The sequence below is a fragment of the Lagenorhynchus albirostris genome, chromosome 4 (genome assembly GCF_949774975.1).
Source record: "Lagenorhynchus albirostris chromosome 4, mLagAlb1.1, whole genome shotgun sequence".
Classification (NCBI taxonomy): domain Eukaryota; kingdom Metazoa; phylum Chordata; class Mammalia; order Artiodactyla; family Delphinidae; genus Lagenorhynchus; species Lagenorhynchus albirostris.
The window spans coordinates 118,977,528-118,995,634 of NC_083098.1; the positions used below are offsets into that span (position 1 = coordinate 118,977,528).

Sequence of the window (18,107 nt, forward strand, 5' to 3'; positions counted from 1 at the left end):
AAAAGTAAACTGTTGGTGTAAGTTTATCAACTTTTCTTCTGGTGTCAGACACCTGGGCAATTGGGTTTTGATTGGAGAAGAAAGAGGAAAGGATAAACCTAAACTATGACACTCTAATCCAGAAGACTGGATCAGAATAAAATGCCATCAGAATTTTTTGGCATAGAACAGAGAAAATGAAGGTGGGAGGAGTAAGAATGCAAACTTTACTAACCTCTGTTTACAGTTTCCTCACATGACCTTTTTGTTTTGCAGAGTATATACTTCTTCACTTTCACCTAGTTCCAGAAACTAGTCCTGGAAGAAGGTGAATAATCTGGGTCCTTAGGAGATCGAAACTACTACTAGGTTCTTATCATAGAGTAACTTTGCTGGGGCTCCAACTCTTCTCTATAAGCATGTGCACATCATGCTTGCCTTGCCGATGATGCATCAAGTTCTAGTCTAGCCTCCCTCTCTTAAATCCTTTTTTAAAGCTTTCCACTGTAGAGTAACTCACTGTGTGGCTGCAGGGCATGTGGAAATGTTTAAACAATGGGTAGCAGGAATCAGGCAACTATTCATGGATGAAGTATTAGGACTGATGACTGGCTGAGAGAGGAAGGCAAAGCTGGCATGGACAGAAAACCAGACAGATGGGGTCGGTAGTTGCATGAAGTAATGCAATCCTTCTCTCTCTCCACGGTAACCAAAGCAGGGACTTTAGTGACCATACCCTGGGTCTCAGATGGAGACAACCACAGATGAAAAAGGCAACCTGACATCCTGCTATGCCTGGTACAACTATTACCCTCTTGCACATAGTCAAATCAGCAAATACCTGCTTAGTTCTTCCTGTGTGCAAGGCACTGAGCACTAGCCTGTTCTTCATTAAGAGGCCACAGTACCTGCTCAAATATTATGGCCAGGATTGTGTGTTTAATGTAGAAAGATAAACTCCTGTCCAGTTTATATCACAAAGTTGTATTTCTCCCTGAGAAACCTCATATGGTATATAGTTCAATCACTCTTTCACAGTACTAAAAATAAAATGAATTTTCCTCTAGTTTTTTTCAACATCACCAGTTAGGGGTAAAATTTCTTTTTACACCTAAGCTTTGACAAAGGACTTCTGACTGGAAAGCTAGGTTTGGAGTAATTTTTTGTTTGTCTTGTCCATGATTGATCTTTTTATAAATAAAAAATTATCTTTTGCTTTCAACAGAAAGAAGAGTCAGTGGATGATAAATGGAATCGAACAACTTTCCAAAAGTCTGTTCCCATGAGCACTTACCTGGTGTGCTTTGCTGTACATCAATTTGACTCCGTAATGAGGATATCAAATAGGGGGATACCTGTGAGTACCATTATATATTTTTTAAATTTACCACGTATGCATTTGTGATTTTATAATTTTTTTGAATAGTTTTTTTTTTTTTTTCACACAACAGACCAGAAAAGCCCATTAGTCACCAGGCTCTGTGAGCCTGATGATACACTGAATAATATAGGAAAATGTAAGCTGAAAGGACCCAGGTGAAAAATAAACAAGCAAAACAGCCATAGGAATGGATAGTCTTGAATTATTTAAGGTGAAAATTCACTATAAGTCCAAAGCTAGCTCCTAAATATATCAGCACAAAGGTATTAAATATTTGCACATGCTTAATTTAGTAAAATGATTGGGTGTATGTGTTTGGGGGTCCCAGATGAAGACCAGAGGGAGAGGAGGAAACCAGAGGGAGATGAAAATCCTTCAAGTAACTAAGCACTGAGGTGTCTGTGGTGCCATTCCAATGTGTAATTCAACATAGGACAACAGCAAAGTATCAAAAAGCATTTTCTAAAAGTGTAAGAAAATACAAATAAGCTTTTTTTAAATCAAAATGATGAACTGAATAATTTTCTTAGAAAAGTAGATTCTAAATTAGATTCTAAATTAGAAAAGTAATTCTAAATACTTTTACCTAATTATTTTTCTCTTTTGGGGGGCCCCCAATTTGCTCATGCCCTGAACACTTGCTAAGCTGTCTAACGGTTAGTCTGCCTCTGTGATACATATTATATATATAAAACATTATAATTTTTGCAATATAATTTTATAAGGAAGAAATCATCGCTCCTACTTTACAGATGAGAAAACTGAAATAATGAGTTTAATTAATTTGCTCAAGATCACCCAACTGGCAAGTGGTGGAGACTCAAATTCCAGATTCTTTTCAAACAATGTGCCCTGCTAAACGTTCTGAAATGTGATATTCTGAAAAATATCTTTACCTCACTGGAGGGGAGAGATGCTCCTCCCTCCACCCCATCTACAGAAGACAGGCAACCAGAGTTTCTCTCCTGCAAAAACCTGTGGGGTTCTTTTCTTCACAACTGAACAGAACCTTGCAGGAGAACTTAAAGGCATCTAATGTGAATGTCAATTCAAGGTAAATTCCACCTCTTTGGCATTTGACTGGCTCCCTACCCATTCACTCTAAATTGAAATCTAGCCCTTAACACCCAAGCACAAATGCTCCAGTACAATTTCCCACTCCAGAGGGAATTAAACGAAAACCACACTACTTATATCTACTTGAAAGTAACATCGGTGGGAACCCACACCAGTCTCACAGTACTACATTCTTAGAGCTAAACAGACAACCTAAGACAAACAGACATATGAGGAAAACAAGCAACATAAAAGAGAAAATCCAAGACCAACAGAAAAGCACAGTGTGAGTAAATAAGAATAGTTAGGGAAACAAAAAAAAGCCATAAAAAATTAAACACATTCTGACAACACAACTTTTAATTATTACACTCAGAGATTCAAGAAGATATGATCACCATAAAATAAAAACAGGAAACTATGATAAAACAATCAGCAATAGTAGTCAGAGTTTAAAAAAAATAATTTCCAAAGCATGACCTTGCTCTAACCTCCAGGAATTTGTTGCTAATTCCTTCAAAAACCAGAACCCAATAAGCGAATAGCTTTAGTTCCTGCCAACTTCTTTGTGTCTTTATCAACTCCACGGAGATGCTTATATTGTTTGAAGCCCTGATACTTCTCGTGGGTTTTCCACTTTTATATTGCAACTATCATTTCTGTTTGTTTGCAGTGGGGGTACATTAAAGCATCAATATTCTGCATGATCTAGAGCCAAAATCTCTATATTACTTGTTCAGCTAAAAAAAACATTAAGCTAGTTACTTTTTGTGTAATACAACATTTTTAGTAGAAATTTCATGAATCAAAAAACTATTCTTATCCACTCTGTTTCTGACAGTATTATTCTGGTATATTTATCACCTGCTATTCATAGTCAGATTATACTGTGCAGTCCAAAAATCTATAATACCCTGACTGAACTCACCATTCTGGCAAGAATCCTTTATGTCAGTAAATACTGAATCGAGGCCTATGTTCTTCTTAACTGTCTACCTGGAGTAGCAGATATTAGTACTTGAACCATTCACTATGCTTAAAATGTCCTTGTTGCTCATGAAGATTAGAGGACCCAACCCTAAAAAATTGTTAGGAAAAAAGGTAACCAAGTTTGGAAAGTAGCTCAAAAGACTTAACTCTGCTTATTTCCTTTTTTGAATATTAGTTGCATTACATTTTTTTATTGAGATATAGTTGGTTAACAATGAAGTTCAGATGTGCAACATAGTAATTCACAACTTTTAAAGGTTATACTCCATTCATAGCTATTATAAAATATTGGCTATATTCCCTGGGCTGTATAATATGTCCTTATAGCTTATTTATATTACACATAGCTGTTTGTACCTCTTAATCCTTTACTTGTATTTTGCCCCTCCCCTCCCCCTCCCCACTGGTAACCACTAGTTTGTTTTCTATATCTGTGAGTTTGTTTCTTTTATGTTATATTCATTAGTTTGTTTTATTTTTCAGATTCCACATGTAAGTGATATCATACAGTATTTGTCTCTCTCTGTCTGACTTATTTCACTAAGTATAATACACTCCAAGTCCATCCATGTTGTTGCAAATGTCAAATTTTCATTATTTTTTGGCTGCGTAGTATTTCATTGTATATATATATACACCACATCGTCTCCATTCATTTGTTGATGGACACTTAGTTTGCTTCCATATCTTGGCTATTGTAAATATGCTACTATGAACACTGCAGTGCATATACCTTTTTCTTTTTAACATCTTTATTGGAGTATAATTGCTTCACAGTGTTGTGTTAGTTTCTGCTGTATAACAAAGTGAATCAGCTATATGTATACATATATCCCCATATCCCAAATCAGAGCAAGATCCTTTCTGACCCACACCCTAGAGAAACGGAAATAAAAACAAAAATAAACAAATGGGACCTAATGAAACTTAAAAGCTTTTGCACAGCAAAGGAAACCATAAACAAGACAAAAAGACAACCCTCAAAATGGGAGAAGATATTTGCAAACAAAGCAAATGACAAAGGATTAATCTCCAAAATATACAAGCAGCTCATGCAGCTCAATATCAAAAAACAAACAACCCAATCCATATACCTTTTTGAATTAATGTTTTTGTTTTCTCTGGATATATACCCAGCAGTGGAATTGCTGGGTCATATGGTAGTTCTATTTTTAGTTTTTTGAGAAACTTCCATACTGTTTTCCATGGTGGCTGCACAAATTTATACTCCCACTGACAGTGTACAAGTGTTCCCTTTTCTCCACACCCTCTCCAGCATTTGTTATTTGTGGTCTTTTTGATGCCAAGTTTTCAGAATGAGTTTGATTTTTATAACATTTTAATGAATTTTTTAAAAATTTCTTTCTTTACTGGAAGGACTATTCTAAATTAAGGTCTCTTAATCTTCCCTGAAGGAATGTATTTAATTCAGGAAGCCACAGAATATTGCTAATGATCCTTATTCTTTATTTAAATATACAAAAATAAAAAAGAATATAAAATTCTATGAGATAAGTTAGATTTTTTAATGTTTATTATTTGTTTTGAAAAATTCTACTGCAGGAATGATAATCACCAAGCATCAAACAACTCAAATTTTGAGTTAAATGAGAAGTAAGCTGTCAACAAATGTTTTGTGTAACGTAAGTGACGATGCTGGGTTTCTTCTCAAACAACACCTCATGGCAGCTGACCTCTGGAACTCAAAGTTCTGAACACATTGTGAAACTTCAAAGCCACAGCGAAATTACAGTCCTTAGTCACCCAAACTTCAAGCCAAGGTTCTGCATATTTATAATAATTTATCTATGCATAAGGGGCAATCTAAAATTTAGGAAGTGTATATCACATTCCTGTGATAAAGCAGTCACAAAGAAAAGTTGAAAAAACCCCAAAATATCACTATTCTTTTCTACTAAGTATTCCCCTTCCCCCAAATTTCTGCCTATTGCTGGAAGAATATTTAGAAGAACATAAACTTATAAAAAATTAAACACATTGATGACCTCCTGTAATATCAACCATGTACCTTAAACACGCATTTATAGAATTAAAAACAATATCAAGTTCTTTTCTCTTTCTCATCCTGGCTACATCAGCATTGATAATAAAATTGAGGGTTCCTCCAATCAGAATGTTTTATCAGTCTTTGTTGAGCACATACTATGTGCACAAGGAAGATGCTAAGCCCTGAAGGGAGTGAAATATGCTAAGGTACCTGCACTTCAATTAAGATGTAAAACAGAAGTGGTCACCACTGTCCAGTGTCTCCCAACTGTGTTTTAAGGTCTCTGCTGATCATGCCATTTTTGAGTGCCAAAGATCTCATCTTCTGCTTTAGGGGCCCTGCAAGGGTCCTGGGCCATTTAAAGGGGTGTGTCTATTTGGAACAGTAGAGATAAGATACAAAAACCTCAAGAGATGAACAGGTGCTAACTCTGCTGGATGATCGGCAGTGGAAAGGCAGACTGTTGTCAATGGGGAGAGTGATCATACATTTTTATCATTTATAGAATATAAATAATAGAGAAGGCGTTACTAATTATGCTGGCATAAGAGGTGTAAGCAGATAAGCAGCAGACTTACATTCCTGGGACATTCTGGGCAAACCTGGATGTTTGGTCACCTTTGTCAATGGAAGATGCTCAGCAGACAAGGACAACAAAAACATGGACACAGGACACAGCAGACCTGCAGGGCTGCCAGGTGGTAGTGGGAACCCTGTAGGCCCTGAATGGGCTTCTGACTAGGGTGATGGTGGTAGTGGTGGGTAGCATCTGTTCAATCTGATTCCTTTCTGTTCACATGGTCTTCCCAAGTTCAGTGCCTTCACCTCAGACTTTAAGACACCCTTCCAGAGCCTTGCCCCTTCAATCTTAGTACCCCTCTCCTGGGGTACTAGTTTATTGAGACAGAGCCCTCTGGACGTCCCTCCAGTCTCTTTCCAATCTATTGTTACAGTATAAACATTGTGGTCTGCTTTTTTCCTTGCCTTCTGTTTTTATTGCTAAAATCCTTTTTAACCAGGCTCTTGCAAATTAAAACAGTTTGGCTTTCAAATTTATTGTGTAGGCATGAAAAGCCTATTCTGGACTTCAAAAACTTAACTTCTATTTTTTCCCCCTTCATTCTCCTAGTATTCCTAATGGTAATGTGGATACCACCCACATATAAGGAAGTGCAGACAAAGAAAATTACAGAGGTTAATCATTCAATGTATTATCTCTAATGATACTAATGTTCTTGATGGGACACAGAGCTATCATGTGTCAAGAATTGCTTATGCATTAGCTTATTAACTGCTCACATTATCAGATAGGTACTGTTGTTACCTCTATTTTGTAGCTAGGGAAAGTCAGGTTTCATTCTTAGGAGTAGAGAAAAGAAGAAGTATGATACAGTAAAAAACAAACTTTGCACTGAAGTTTAGTGTCAGTTTTGTCTTACTTCATTTTTCTCATGTACACATTTTTCTCACGCACACAATGTACACAATGAGGAAGTTTATTTTTAAAACTCTTCCAACTCTAAAATTTGAAATAGAAGTCTACAATCCTTACCTAAAACCCTTGTGTCTAGTTGTATGTTTGACGTCAGAAATTTTCAGATTTGTGAATGGTAATATGGTACAAATATTGAGTATTATTGAGTAACTACAATGGGCTCTGGGGCAGCACCTTATAATCAAACAGTAGTATTTCTGCAGCAATATTTTTGAGTGAGAAAATAAAAATTATTTTTAAAAACTCCTATCAGTTCAGGTCAGATGCTACTGACAAATTTGTTTGCTTAGAACATATAAAACAACTTTTGATTTTCAGAACTCTTTGGACTTTATAATTGTGAAAACTGGGCTAATGAAAGGATTGGGGTAAAGATATCATCAGTGATGCAAAACATTATATTTTATTATTATTAATAGTGCCAGATTCATAGAATTGGTGTGTAGAGTGAGACATTGCATGGTAAGTGCTTATCACATTACCTGGGAATTTTTAAGTATCCAGTAAGACTAATAGTTAATCATAATGATTACACATAAAAGAAGTGACAGCAACCAATTAGAATAAATTCTCGTGGACTTACATTCCATCTCTCAAATTCCTGGAGACCCTTAGTTAAAAGGACAATATTAACAACTCTAAAAGCGTCCTTTACAGTAGGTTGCCATATGATAAAAGAAAGGCAACAACAACAGTGATAAAGCAGATGTAAGATGTATCACACCTCCTAAAAGAATAATCAGCTGCATATAAGCTTCAGAAAGCACAGATTTTACACCTGACACTAGCTCAATAGATGCAGTGCTTTGAGTTATGACTAAAAGTACCCATGGACCTCCCTGGCAGCCCAGTGGTTAAGACTCCGCGCTTCCAATGCAGGGGGCATGGGTTCAATCCCTCGTCAGGGAGCTAAGATCCCAGAAGTTGTGCAGTGTGGCCAAAAATAAATAAATTTAAAAAATAGTATCCAACAGTGGTATATCTAGGTAACTTAATTCACTTAGGAAACTTAGTATCTTTAAAAACTAAATATATGCATTCAAGTTAAGTTCTTGAAGCCTTACGAACTTCATATATATATATATATATATATAGTTATAAAGCTTATATAAAAAACTTTATATTTAACCTTTAATAGACCTTTAATATGACTTTTCAGAAAGTAAGAAGAAGAAACAATATGCATGCATATCTCCTTCCTCACCCCATGCTATTTCAATATGGTTATCACAGGCTTTAAAAAAGTCATCTCAGTAAAGCAAGCACGTAAACTAGAATGATAGTAATTATTACAAAGCAATGACAATTCAGGAGTAATTTACTGAATTTTGTCATGGACAGAAGTGCTGAGGCTCAGCAAATGAGGGAGGTGGGTAGCAGCTTCTACCGACGCCCATAGAAAGTGATCTTTAACATAAAAATGTTTCTGATATATGGCAGATAGGACACACAGATATGCTTTGCCTAATAATGTTACAAGGTTAACAGGCTGTATCTATATATTCTGTGATTGCTTAGCTCAGTTGATCAAAGCAGTGGTCATAAAATATGATGGATTATATATCAAAATAAGGGTCATCGATCACATGTGATCTGCAGACTGGCCAGACTGTAAAGACAGAACATACTTCTCTGTGGTGTTGAGTTTCTCAGAAACAAAAAAGGAAGGCATTGCTTTTATTTGGATCGAATTTACACTAACACCAATCCTATTTAAGGACACTGCATTCCTGTTGCTGCCAACAATAGAAATATGGAGAGGAAGAAAAACCTGATTATATTGTCTCAGAAGCATTCTGATTGAAGGGAGTCAATCAACCAGCATGGGCAATGTAAACATATTGACAGAAAAAGCACATAGTCTTTCTCCTCCCCATTGCTCCACCTAAGGTGGGAGACCTCACTGTTATCTCTTCTTCCTCTTTTTCAACCCTCTTTCGCTCTCCAAATATTACGCGCAACACAAAAGTACAGAGTGTGTACACAGCAGAGTGAGGCAAGAGGAACTACCCTTTCTGAAGTTTTTAACAGAAGAGAACAGATGTGGTGGAAATTCTGAGAATCTCAGTTTACAACATGACAATGCTATATGAACGTGATAGTTTTGATTTCACAGGGGGCAATTACCTTCTCTCTGTTCAGTGGCCACCAACTGGATCCTTAGTTTCACTTAACTTCTTGGAAAACGCATGTTGTTCACAAAGAGAACAGGAGGGCGGTGAGGAAATGTATCACTTCTTCTAGAAAGCAAAAATAAATAAATAAATAATAAATAAATAAAACAAAACAAACTTTAAAAGAAAGGGGATGATAAATGAGTGAATTTTGTAGCCTTCGGAGATGAACACATCTTTACTTAGACAAATAAAGCAAGAATGTCAATCACCCAGTAGCTTGGGAGAACAGTGAGTCAGCAATAGTAATTTAAGGGATTCTTTTTATTTATTTTTTTATTATCTTTATTGGAGTATAATTGCTTTACAATGTTGTGTTAGTTTCTGCTGTACAACAAAGTAAATCAGGTATATGTATACATATATCCCCATATCCCCTCCCTCTTGAGCCTTACTCCCACCCTCTCTATCCCACCCCTCTAGGTCAACACAAAGCATCAACCTGATCTCCCTGTGCTATGCAGCTGCTTCCCACGAGCCATCCATTTCACATTTGGTAGTGTATATATGTCAGTGCTGCTCTCTCCTTTCATCCCAGCTTCCCCTTCCCCTGCTCAAACCCCGTATCCTCAAGTCCGTTCTCTACGTCTGTCTTTATTCCTGCCCTGACACTAGGTTGATCAGTACCGTTTTTTTTTAGATTCCATATATGTGCGTTAGCATATGCTATTTGTTTTTCTCTTTCTGACTTAACTTCACTCTGTATGACAGACTCTAGGTCCATCCACCTCATTACAAATAACTCAGTTTGGTGTCTTTTTATGGCTGAGTAATATTCCACTGTATATATGTGCCACATCTTCTTTATCCATTCATCTGTTGAAGGACATTTAGGTTGCTTCCATGTCCTGGTTATTGTAAATAGTGCTGCAGTGAACACTGTGGTACGTGTATCTTTCTGAATTATGGTTTCCTCAGAGTATATGCCCAGTAGTGGGATTGCTGAGTCATATGGTAGTTCTATATTTAGTTTTTTAAGGAACCGCCATACTGCTCTCCATAGTGGCTGTATCAATTTACATTCCCACCAACAGTGCAGGAGGGTTCCCTTTTCTCCACACCCTCTCCAGCATTTATTGTTTGTAGATTTTGTAATGATGGCCATTCTGACTGGTGTGATGTGATACCTCATTGTGGTGTTGATTTGCATTTCTCTGATGATTAGTGATGTTGAGCATTTTGCATGTGCTTTAAAATTCATGATTTAATGTGGTTTTATATATAATTATATATATATATTCAAAAACTACCATTTTATTTGTTAAAGCATACCATTATGCCATATTGAAGCACTACAGTGTTTTTGTTTTCTAACATCTTTATTGGAGTATAATTGCTTTACAATGGTGTGTTAGTTTCTGCTGTATAACAAAGTGAATCAGCTATACATATACATACACTCCCATTTCTCCTCGCTCTTGCATCTCCCTCCAGGCCTCCCTATCCCACCCCTCTAGGTGAACACAAAGCACCAAGCTGATCTCCCTGTGCCATACAGCTGTTTCCCACTAGCTATCTATTTTACATTTGGTAGTGTGTATATGCCCACGCCACTCTCTCACTTCGTCCCAGCTTACCCTTCCCCCTCCTCATGTCCTTAAGTCCATTCTCTACATCTGCATCTTTATTCCTGCCCTATCCCTAGTTTCTTCAAAACCATTTTTTTTTACATTCCATATATATGTGTTAGCATATATTTCTTTCTCTCCGACTTACTTCACTCTGTAATATTCCATTGTATATATGTGCCACATCTTCTTTATCACTTAGATTGCTTAGATTGCTGCCATGTCCTGACTATTCAAAATAGTGCTGAAATGAACATTGTAGTACATGACCCTTTTTGAATTATGGTTTTCTCAGGGTATATGCCCAGTAGTGGGATTGCTGGGTCATATGGTAGTTCTATTTTTAGTATTTTAAGGAACCTCCATACTGTTCTCCATAGTAGCTGTATCAATTTACATTCCCACCAACAGTGCAACAGGGCTCCCTTTTCTCCACATCTGCTCCAGCACTTGTTAGTAGATTTTTTGATGATGGCCATTCTGACCAGTGTGAGGTGAAACCTCATTGTAGTTTTGATTTGCATTTCTCTAATGATTAGTGATGTGGAGTATCCTTTCATGTGTTTGTTGGCAATCTGTATATCTTCTCTGGAGAAATGCCTACTTAAGTTTTCTGCCCATTTTTGGATTGGGTTGTTTTTTTGATATTCAGCTGCATGAGCTGCTTGAATATTTTGGAGATTAATCCTTTGTCAGTTGCTTCATTTGCAAATATCTTCTCCCATTCTAAAGGTTGCTTTTCATCTTATGCTTTTCATCTTATGCTTTTCATCTTATGCTTTTCATCTTATGCTTTTCATCTTATGCTTTTCATCTTATGGTTTCCTTTGCTGTGCAAATATCTTCTCCCATTCTAAAGGTTGCTTTTCATCTTATGGTTTTCATCTTATGCTTTTCATCTTATGGTTTCCTTTGCTGTGAAAAAGCTTTTAAGTTTCATTAGGTCCCATTTGTTTATTTTTGTGTTTATTTCCATTTCTCTACGAGGTGGGTCAAAAAGGATCTTGCTGTGATTTATGTCACAGAGTGTTCTATGTTTTCCACTAAGAGTTTTATAGTGTCTGGCCTTATATTTAGGTCTTTAAACCATTTTGAGTTTATTTTTGTGTATAGTGTTAGGTAGTGTTTTAATTTCATTCTTTTCAATGTAGCTGTCCAATTTTCCCAGCACCACTTATTGAAGAGGCTGTCTTTTCTCCATTGTATATTTTTGCCTCCTTTATCAAAGATAAAGTGACCATATGTGCATAGGTTTATGTCTAGGCTTTCTAGCCTGTTCCATTGATCTATATTTCTGTTTTTGTGCCAGTAGCATACTGTCTTGATTACTGTAGCTTTGTAATATAGTCTGAAGTCAGGGAGCCTGATTCCTCCAGCTCTGCTTTTCTTTCTCAAGATTGCTTTGGCTATTCGGCATCTTTTGTGTTTACACACAAATTGTGAAATTTTTTGTTCTAGTTCTGTGAAAAATGCCATTGGTAGTTTGATAGGGATTGCATTGAATCTGCAGATTGCTTTGGGTAGTAGAGTCATTTTCACAATGTTGACTCTTCCAATCCAAGAACACTGTATATCTCTCCATCTGTTTGTATCATCTTTAATTTCTTTCATCAGTGTCTTACAGTTTTCTGCATATAGGTCTTTTGTCTCCTTAGGTAGGTTTATTCCTAGATATTTTATTCTTTTTTGTTGCAATGGTAAATGGGAGTGTTTCCTTAAGTTCTCTTTCAGATTTTTCATCATTAGTGTATAGGAATGCAAGATATTTCTGTGCATTAATTTTGTATCTTGCTACTTTACCAAATTCCTTGATTAGCTCTAGTAGTTTTCTGGTAGCATCTTTAGGATTCTATGTATATAGAAGCATGTCATTTGCAAACAGTGACAGTTTTACTTCTTCTTTTCTGATTTGGGTTTCTTTCATTTCATTTTCTTCTCTGATTGCTGTGGCTAAAACTTCCAAAACTATTTTAAATACTAGTGGTAAGAGTGGGCAACCTTCTCTTTTTCCTCATCCTAGTAGAAATGGTTTCAGTTTTTCACCACTAAGAACAATGCTGGCTGTGCGTTTGTCAACTATGGCCTTTATTTTATTGAGGTAAGTTCCATCTATGCATACTTTCTGGAGGGTTTTTATCAAAAATGCGTGTTGAATTTTGTCAAAAGCTTTTTCTGCACCTATTGAGATGATCATATGGTTTTTATCCTTCAGTTTGTTATATGGTGTATCACATTGATTGATTTGCATATACTGAAGAATCCTTGAATTCCTGGGATAAACACCACTTGTTCATGGTGTATGATCCCTTTAATGTGCTGTTGGATTCTCTTTGCTAGTATTTTGTTGAGGATTTCTGCATCTATTTTCATCAGTGATATTGGCCTGTAGTTTTCTTTCTTTGTGACATCTTGTCTGGTTTTGGTATCAGAGTGATGGTAGTCTCATAGAATAAGTTTGGGAGTGCTCCTCCCTCTGCTATATTTTGGAAGAGTTTGAGAAGGATAGGTGTTAGCTCTTCTCTAAATGTTCAATAGAATTCACCTGTGAAGCCATCTGGTCCTGGACTTTTGTTTGTTGCAAGATTCTTAATCACAGTCTTAATTTCAGTGCTTGTGATTGGTCTGTTCATATTTTCTGTTTCTTCCTGGTTCAGTCTTGGCCGGTTGTGCATTTCTAAGAATTTGTCCATTTCTTCCAGGTTGTCCATTTTATTGGCATAGAGTTGCTTGTAGTAATCTCTAAGGATCCTTTGTATTTCTGCAGTGTCAGCTGTTACTTCTCCTTTTTCATTAATAATTCTATTGATTTGAGTCTTCTCCTTTTTTTTCTTGATGAGTCTGGCTAATGGTTTATCAATTTTGTTTATCTTCTCAAAGAACCAGCATTTAGTTTTACTGATCTTTGCTACTGTTTTCTTCATTTCTTTTTCATTTATTTCTGATCTGATCTTTATAATTTCTTTCCTTTTGGTAACTTTAGGGGGTTTTTGTTCTTCTCTAATTGCTTTAGGTGTAAGGTTAGGTTGTTTATTTAAGATGCTTCTGGTTTCTTGAGGTAGGACTGTATTGCTATAAACTTCCCTCTTAGAACTGCTTTTGCTGCATCCCATAGGTTTTGGGTCACCGTGTTTTCATTGTCATTTGTTTCTAGGGGTTTTTTTGTTTGTATTTTTGGGTTTTTTTGCGGTACTCGGGCCTCTCACTGTTGTGGCCTCTCCCGCTGCGGAGCACAGGCTCCGGACGCGCAGGCCCAGCGGCCATGGCTCACGGGCCCAGCCCCTCCACGGCATGTGCGATCCTCCCGGACTGGGGCACGAACCCGTGTCCCCTGCATCGGCAGGCGGACTCCCAACTAATTCGCCACCAGGGAAGCCCATGTTTCTAGGTATTTTTTGATTTCCTCTTTGATTTCTTCAGTGATCTCTTGGTTATTAAGTAGTGTATTGTTTAGCCTCCATGTGTTTGTATATTACAGATTTTTTCCTGTAATTGATATCTAGTCTCATAGCATTGTGGTCAGAAAGGATACCTGATATGATTTCAATTTTCTTAAATTTACCAAGGCTTGATTTGTGAGCCAAGATATGATCTATCCTGGAGAATGTTCCATGAGCACTTGAGAAGAAAGTGTATTTTGTTGTTTTTGGATGGAATGTCCAATAAATATCAATTAAGTCCATCCTTTTAATGTATCATTTAAAGCTTGTGTTTCTTTATTTTCATTTTGGATGATCTGTCCATCGCTGAAAGTGGGGTGTTAAAGTCCCCTACTATTGTGTTACTATCAATTTTCTCTTTTATGGCTGTTAGCAATGCCTTATGTATTGAGGTGCTCCTATGTTTGGTGCATAAATATTTACAATTCTTATATCTTCTTGGATTGATCCCTTGATCATTATGTAGTGTGCTTCTTTGTCTCTTGTAATAGTCTTTATCTTAAAGTCTATTTTGACTGATATGAGAATTGTTACTCCAGCTTTCTTTTGATTTCCATTTGCATGGAATATCTTTTTCCATCCCCTCACTTTCAGTCTGTATGTGTCCCTAGGTCTGAAGTGGGTCTCTTGTAGACAGCATATATACGGGTCTTGTTTTTATATCCATTCAGCCACTCTATGTCTTTTGATTTGAGCATTTAATCCATTTACATTTAAGGTAGTTATCAATGTTGCTATTACCATTTTCTTGTTTTGGGTTTGTTATTGTAGGTCTTTTCCTTCCTTTGTGTTTCCTGCCTAGAGAAGTTCGTTTAGCATTTGTTGTAGGGCTGGTTTGGTGGTGCTGAATTCTCTTAGCTTTTGTCTGTAAAGGTGTTAATTTCTCTGTCGACTCTGAATGAGATCCTTGCTGGGTAGAGTAATCTTGGTTGTTAGGTTTTTCCCTTTCATCACTTTAAGTATGTCCTGCCACTCCCTTCTGGCTTGCAAGTTTCTTCTGAAACATCAGCTGTTAACCTTATGTGGATCCCCACGTATGTTATTTGTTGCTTTTCCCTTGCTGCTTTTAATATTTTTTCTTTGTATTTAATTTTTGGTAGTTTGATTAATACGTGTCTTGGCATGTTTCTCCTTGGATTTATCCTGTGTAGGACTCTCTGTGCTTCCTGGACTTGATTGACTATTCCCTTTCCCATACTAGGGAAGTTTTCAACTATGATCTCTTCAAATATTTTCTCAATTCTTTTTTTTCCTCTTCTTCTTCTGCGACCCCTATATAATTCAAACGTTGGTGCATTTAATGTTGTCCCAGAGGTCTCTGAAACTGTCCTCAATTCTTTTCATTTTTTTCTTTATTCTGCCCTGTGGTAGTTATTTCCACTATTTTATCTTCCAGGGCACTTATCCATTCTTCTGCCTCAGTTATTCTGCTATTGATTCCTTCTAGAGAATTTTTCATTTCATTTATTGTGTTGTTCATCATTGGTTTGCTCTTTAGTTCTTGTAGGTCCTGGTTAAACGTTTCTTGTATTTTCTCCATTCTATTTCCAAGATTTGGATCATCTTTACTATTACTACCCTGAATTCTTCTTTAGGTAGACTGCCTATTTCCTCTTCATTTGTTTGGCCTGGTGGGTTTTTACGTTGCTCCTTCATCTGCTGCATATTTCTCTGTCTTCTCATGTTGCTTAACTTACTGTGTTTGGAGTCTCCTTTTCACAAGCTGCAGGTTCGTATTCACATTGTTTTTGATGTCTGTGCCCCGTGGGTAAGGTTGTTTCAGTGGTTTGTGTAGGCTTCCTGGTGGAGGGGACTAGTGCCTGTGTTCTGGTGGATGAGGCTGGATCTCATCTTTCTGGTGGGCAGGACCACGTCCAGTTGTGTGTTTTGGTGTGTCTGTGAACTTATTATGATTTTAGGCAGCCTCTCTGCTAATGGGTGGGGTTGTGTTCCTGTCCTGCTAGTTGTTTGGCATAGGGTGTCCAGCACTGTCACTTGCTGGTTGTTGAGTGGAGCTGGGTCTTAGCATTGAGATGGACATCTCTGGGAGAGCTTTTGCCGTTTGATATTATGTGGGCCATGCAGTCTCTGGTGGACCAATGTCCTGAACTCGGCTCTCCCACCTCAGAGGCTCAGGCCTGACACCCGGCCGGAGCACCAAGATCCTGTCAGCTACTCGGCTCAGAAGAAAAGGGAGAAGAAAAAGAAAGAAAGGAAAAAATAAAATAGTTACTAAAATAAAAAATAAAAAAATATATTATTAAAAATAAAAATTAAAGACGTAATAAAAAAAAGAAAGAAGAGAATGACCAAACCACAAAACAAATCCACCAATGATAACAAGTGCTAAAAACTACATGAAAAAAAAAAAAAAGAAAAAATGGACAGACATAACCCTAGGAAAAACCATTGAAGAAAAGCTATACAGACAAAATCACACAAAGACGCATACACGTATACAATCAAAAAAGAAAAGGAGAAAAATATATACACATATAAAGAAAAAAGGAAGAGTGCAACCAAATCAACAAATCTACCAGTGATAATAAGCTCTAAATACTAAATTGAGATAAACATAAAACCAGAAACAAATTAGATGCAGAAAGAAAACCCCAAGTCTGCAGTTGCTCCCAAAGTCCACCACCTCAATTTTGGGATGATTCGTTGACTATTCAGGTATTCCACAGATGCAGGGTACATCAAGTTGATTGTAGAGATTTCATCCACTGCTCCTGAGGCTGCTGGGAGAAATTTCTCTTCTTTGTTTGCACAGCTCCTGGGGTTCAGCTTTGGATTTGGACCCACCTCTGCATGTAGGTTGCCTGAGGGCGTCTGTTCTTTGCCCACACAGGACAGGGTTAAAATAGCAGCTGATTAGGGGGCTCTGGCTCACTCAGGCTGGGGGGAGGGAAGGGTACAGAATGTGGGGAGAGCCTGTGGCAACAGAGGTTGGTGTGACATTGCACCAGCCTGAGGCGCACCAAGTGTTCTCCTGGGGAAGCTGTCCCTGGATGACAGGACCCTGGCAGTGGCGGGCTGCACAGGCTCCTGGAAGGGGACGTGTGGATAGTTACCTGTGCTTGCACACAGGATTCTTAGTGGCTGCAGACTCAGCCTTAGAATCTCATGCCCGTCTCTTGTGTCTGCGCTGATAGCCACAGCTCACGCCCACCTCTGGAGCTCGTTTAGGCGGTGCTCTGAATCCCCTCTCCTCGTAGGCAGTTCTGGACTTCTTCCCAGACACTCTCCCTGCTATCTGTGGCGCACTACCCCCTTCAGGCTGTGTTCACGCAGCCAACCCTAGTCCTCTCCCTGGGGTCTGACCTCCGAAGCCTCAGCCTCAGCTCCCAGCCCCGCCTGCCCTGGCGGGTGAGCAGACAAGCCTCTTGGGCTGGTGAGTGCTGGTCGGCACTGATCCTCTGTGCAGGAATCTCTCCACTTTGCCCTCCGCACCCCTGTTGCTGCATTCTCGTCCGTGGCTCCAAAGCTTCCCCCCCCCCGCCCACCCCTCATCTCCGCCAGTGAAGGGGCTTTCCAGTGTGTGGAACTTTTCCTCCTTCACAGCTCCCTCCCTGAGGTGCAGGTCCCATCGCTATTCTTTTGTCTCTGTTTTTCCTTTTGCCCTACCCAGGTAGGTAGGGAGTTTTTGCCTTTTGGGAAGTCTGAAGTCTTCTGCCAGGGTTCAGTAGGTGTTCTGTAGTTGTTCTACATGTACATGCATTTTTGATGTATTTGTGGGGAGAAAGTTGATCTCCACGTCTTACTCCTCTGCCATCTTGAAGGTCTTCCGAGGGATACTTTTTAGAAACTCATCCTTTAAATTATTGGATCTTTCTGCTGTTCTTCACTTCTGAGAAAATATGGCTAAAGTTGTATGCATATATCCATCATTACTATATCATACAGAGTATTTTCACTGCCCTAAAAATCCTCTATGCTCTACCTATTCATCTCTCCACCTCTCACACCCCAGCATGTCATCAACTGATTTTTGTGTGTGTGTGTGTGTGCGGTATGTG

At 38.0% G+C, this 18,107-nt stretch overlaps 1 protein-coding gene and 1 long non-coding RNA gene across 3 annotated transcripts in view; one reads left to right on the forward strand and one right to left on the reverse strand.

The window, feature by feature from the left end:
- Positions 1-9,148, reverse strand: part of LOC132519984 (uncharacterized) — a 146,582-nt gene extending 137,434 nt beyond the window's left edge. For both annotated transcript variants that reach the window (XR_009540400.1, XR_009540399.1), the window contains exon 1: positions 9,037-9,148. This is a non-coding gene — a long non-coding RNA (uncharacterized LOC132519984). The remainder of the gene's footprint in view (positions 1-9,036) is intronic.
- ENPEP (glutamyl aminopeptidase) overlaps positions 1-18,107 on the forward strand; it is a 95,730-nt gene that overhangs the window by 16,123 nt on the left and 61,500 nt on the right. The window contains exon 3 of the mRNA XM_060148597.1: positions 1,205-1,336. Coding sequence (XP_060004580.1) covers positions 1,205-1,336 — 132 coding nt within the window. The remainder of the gene's footprint in view (positions 1-1,204; positions 1,337-18,107) is intronic.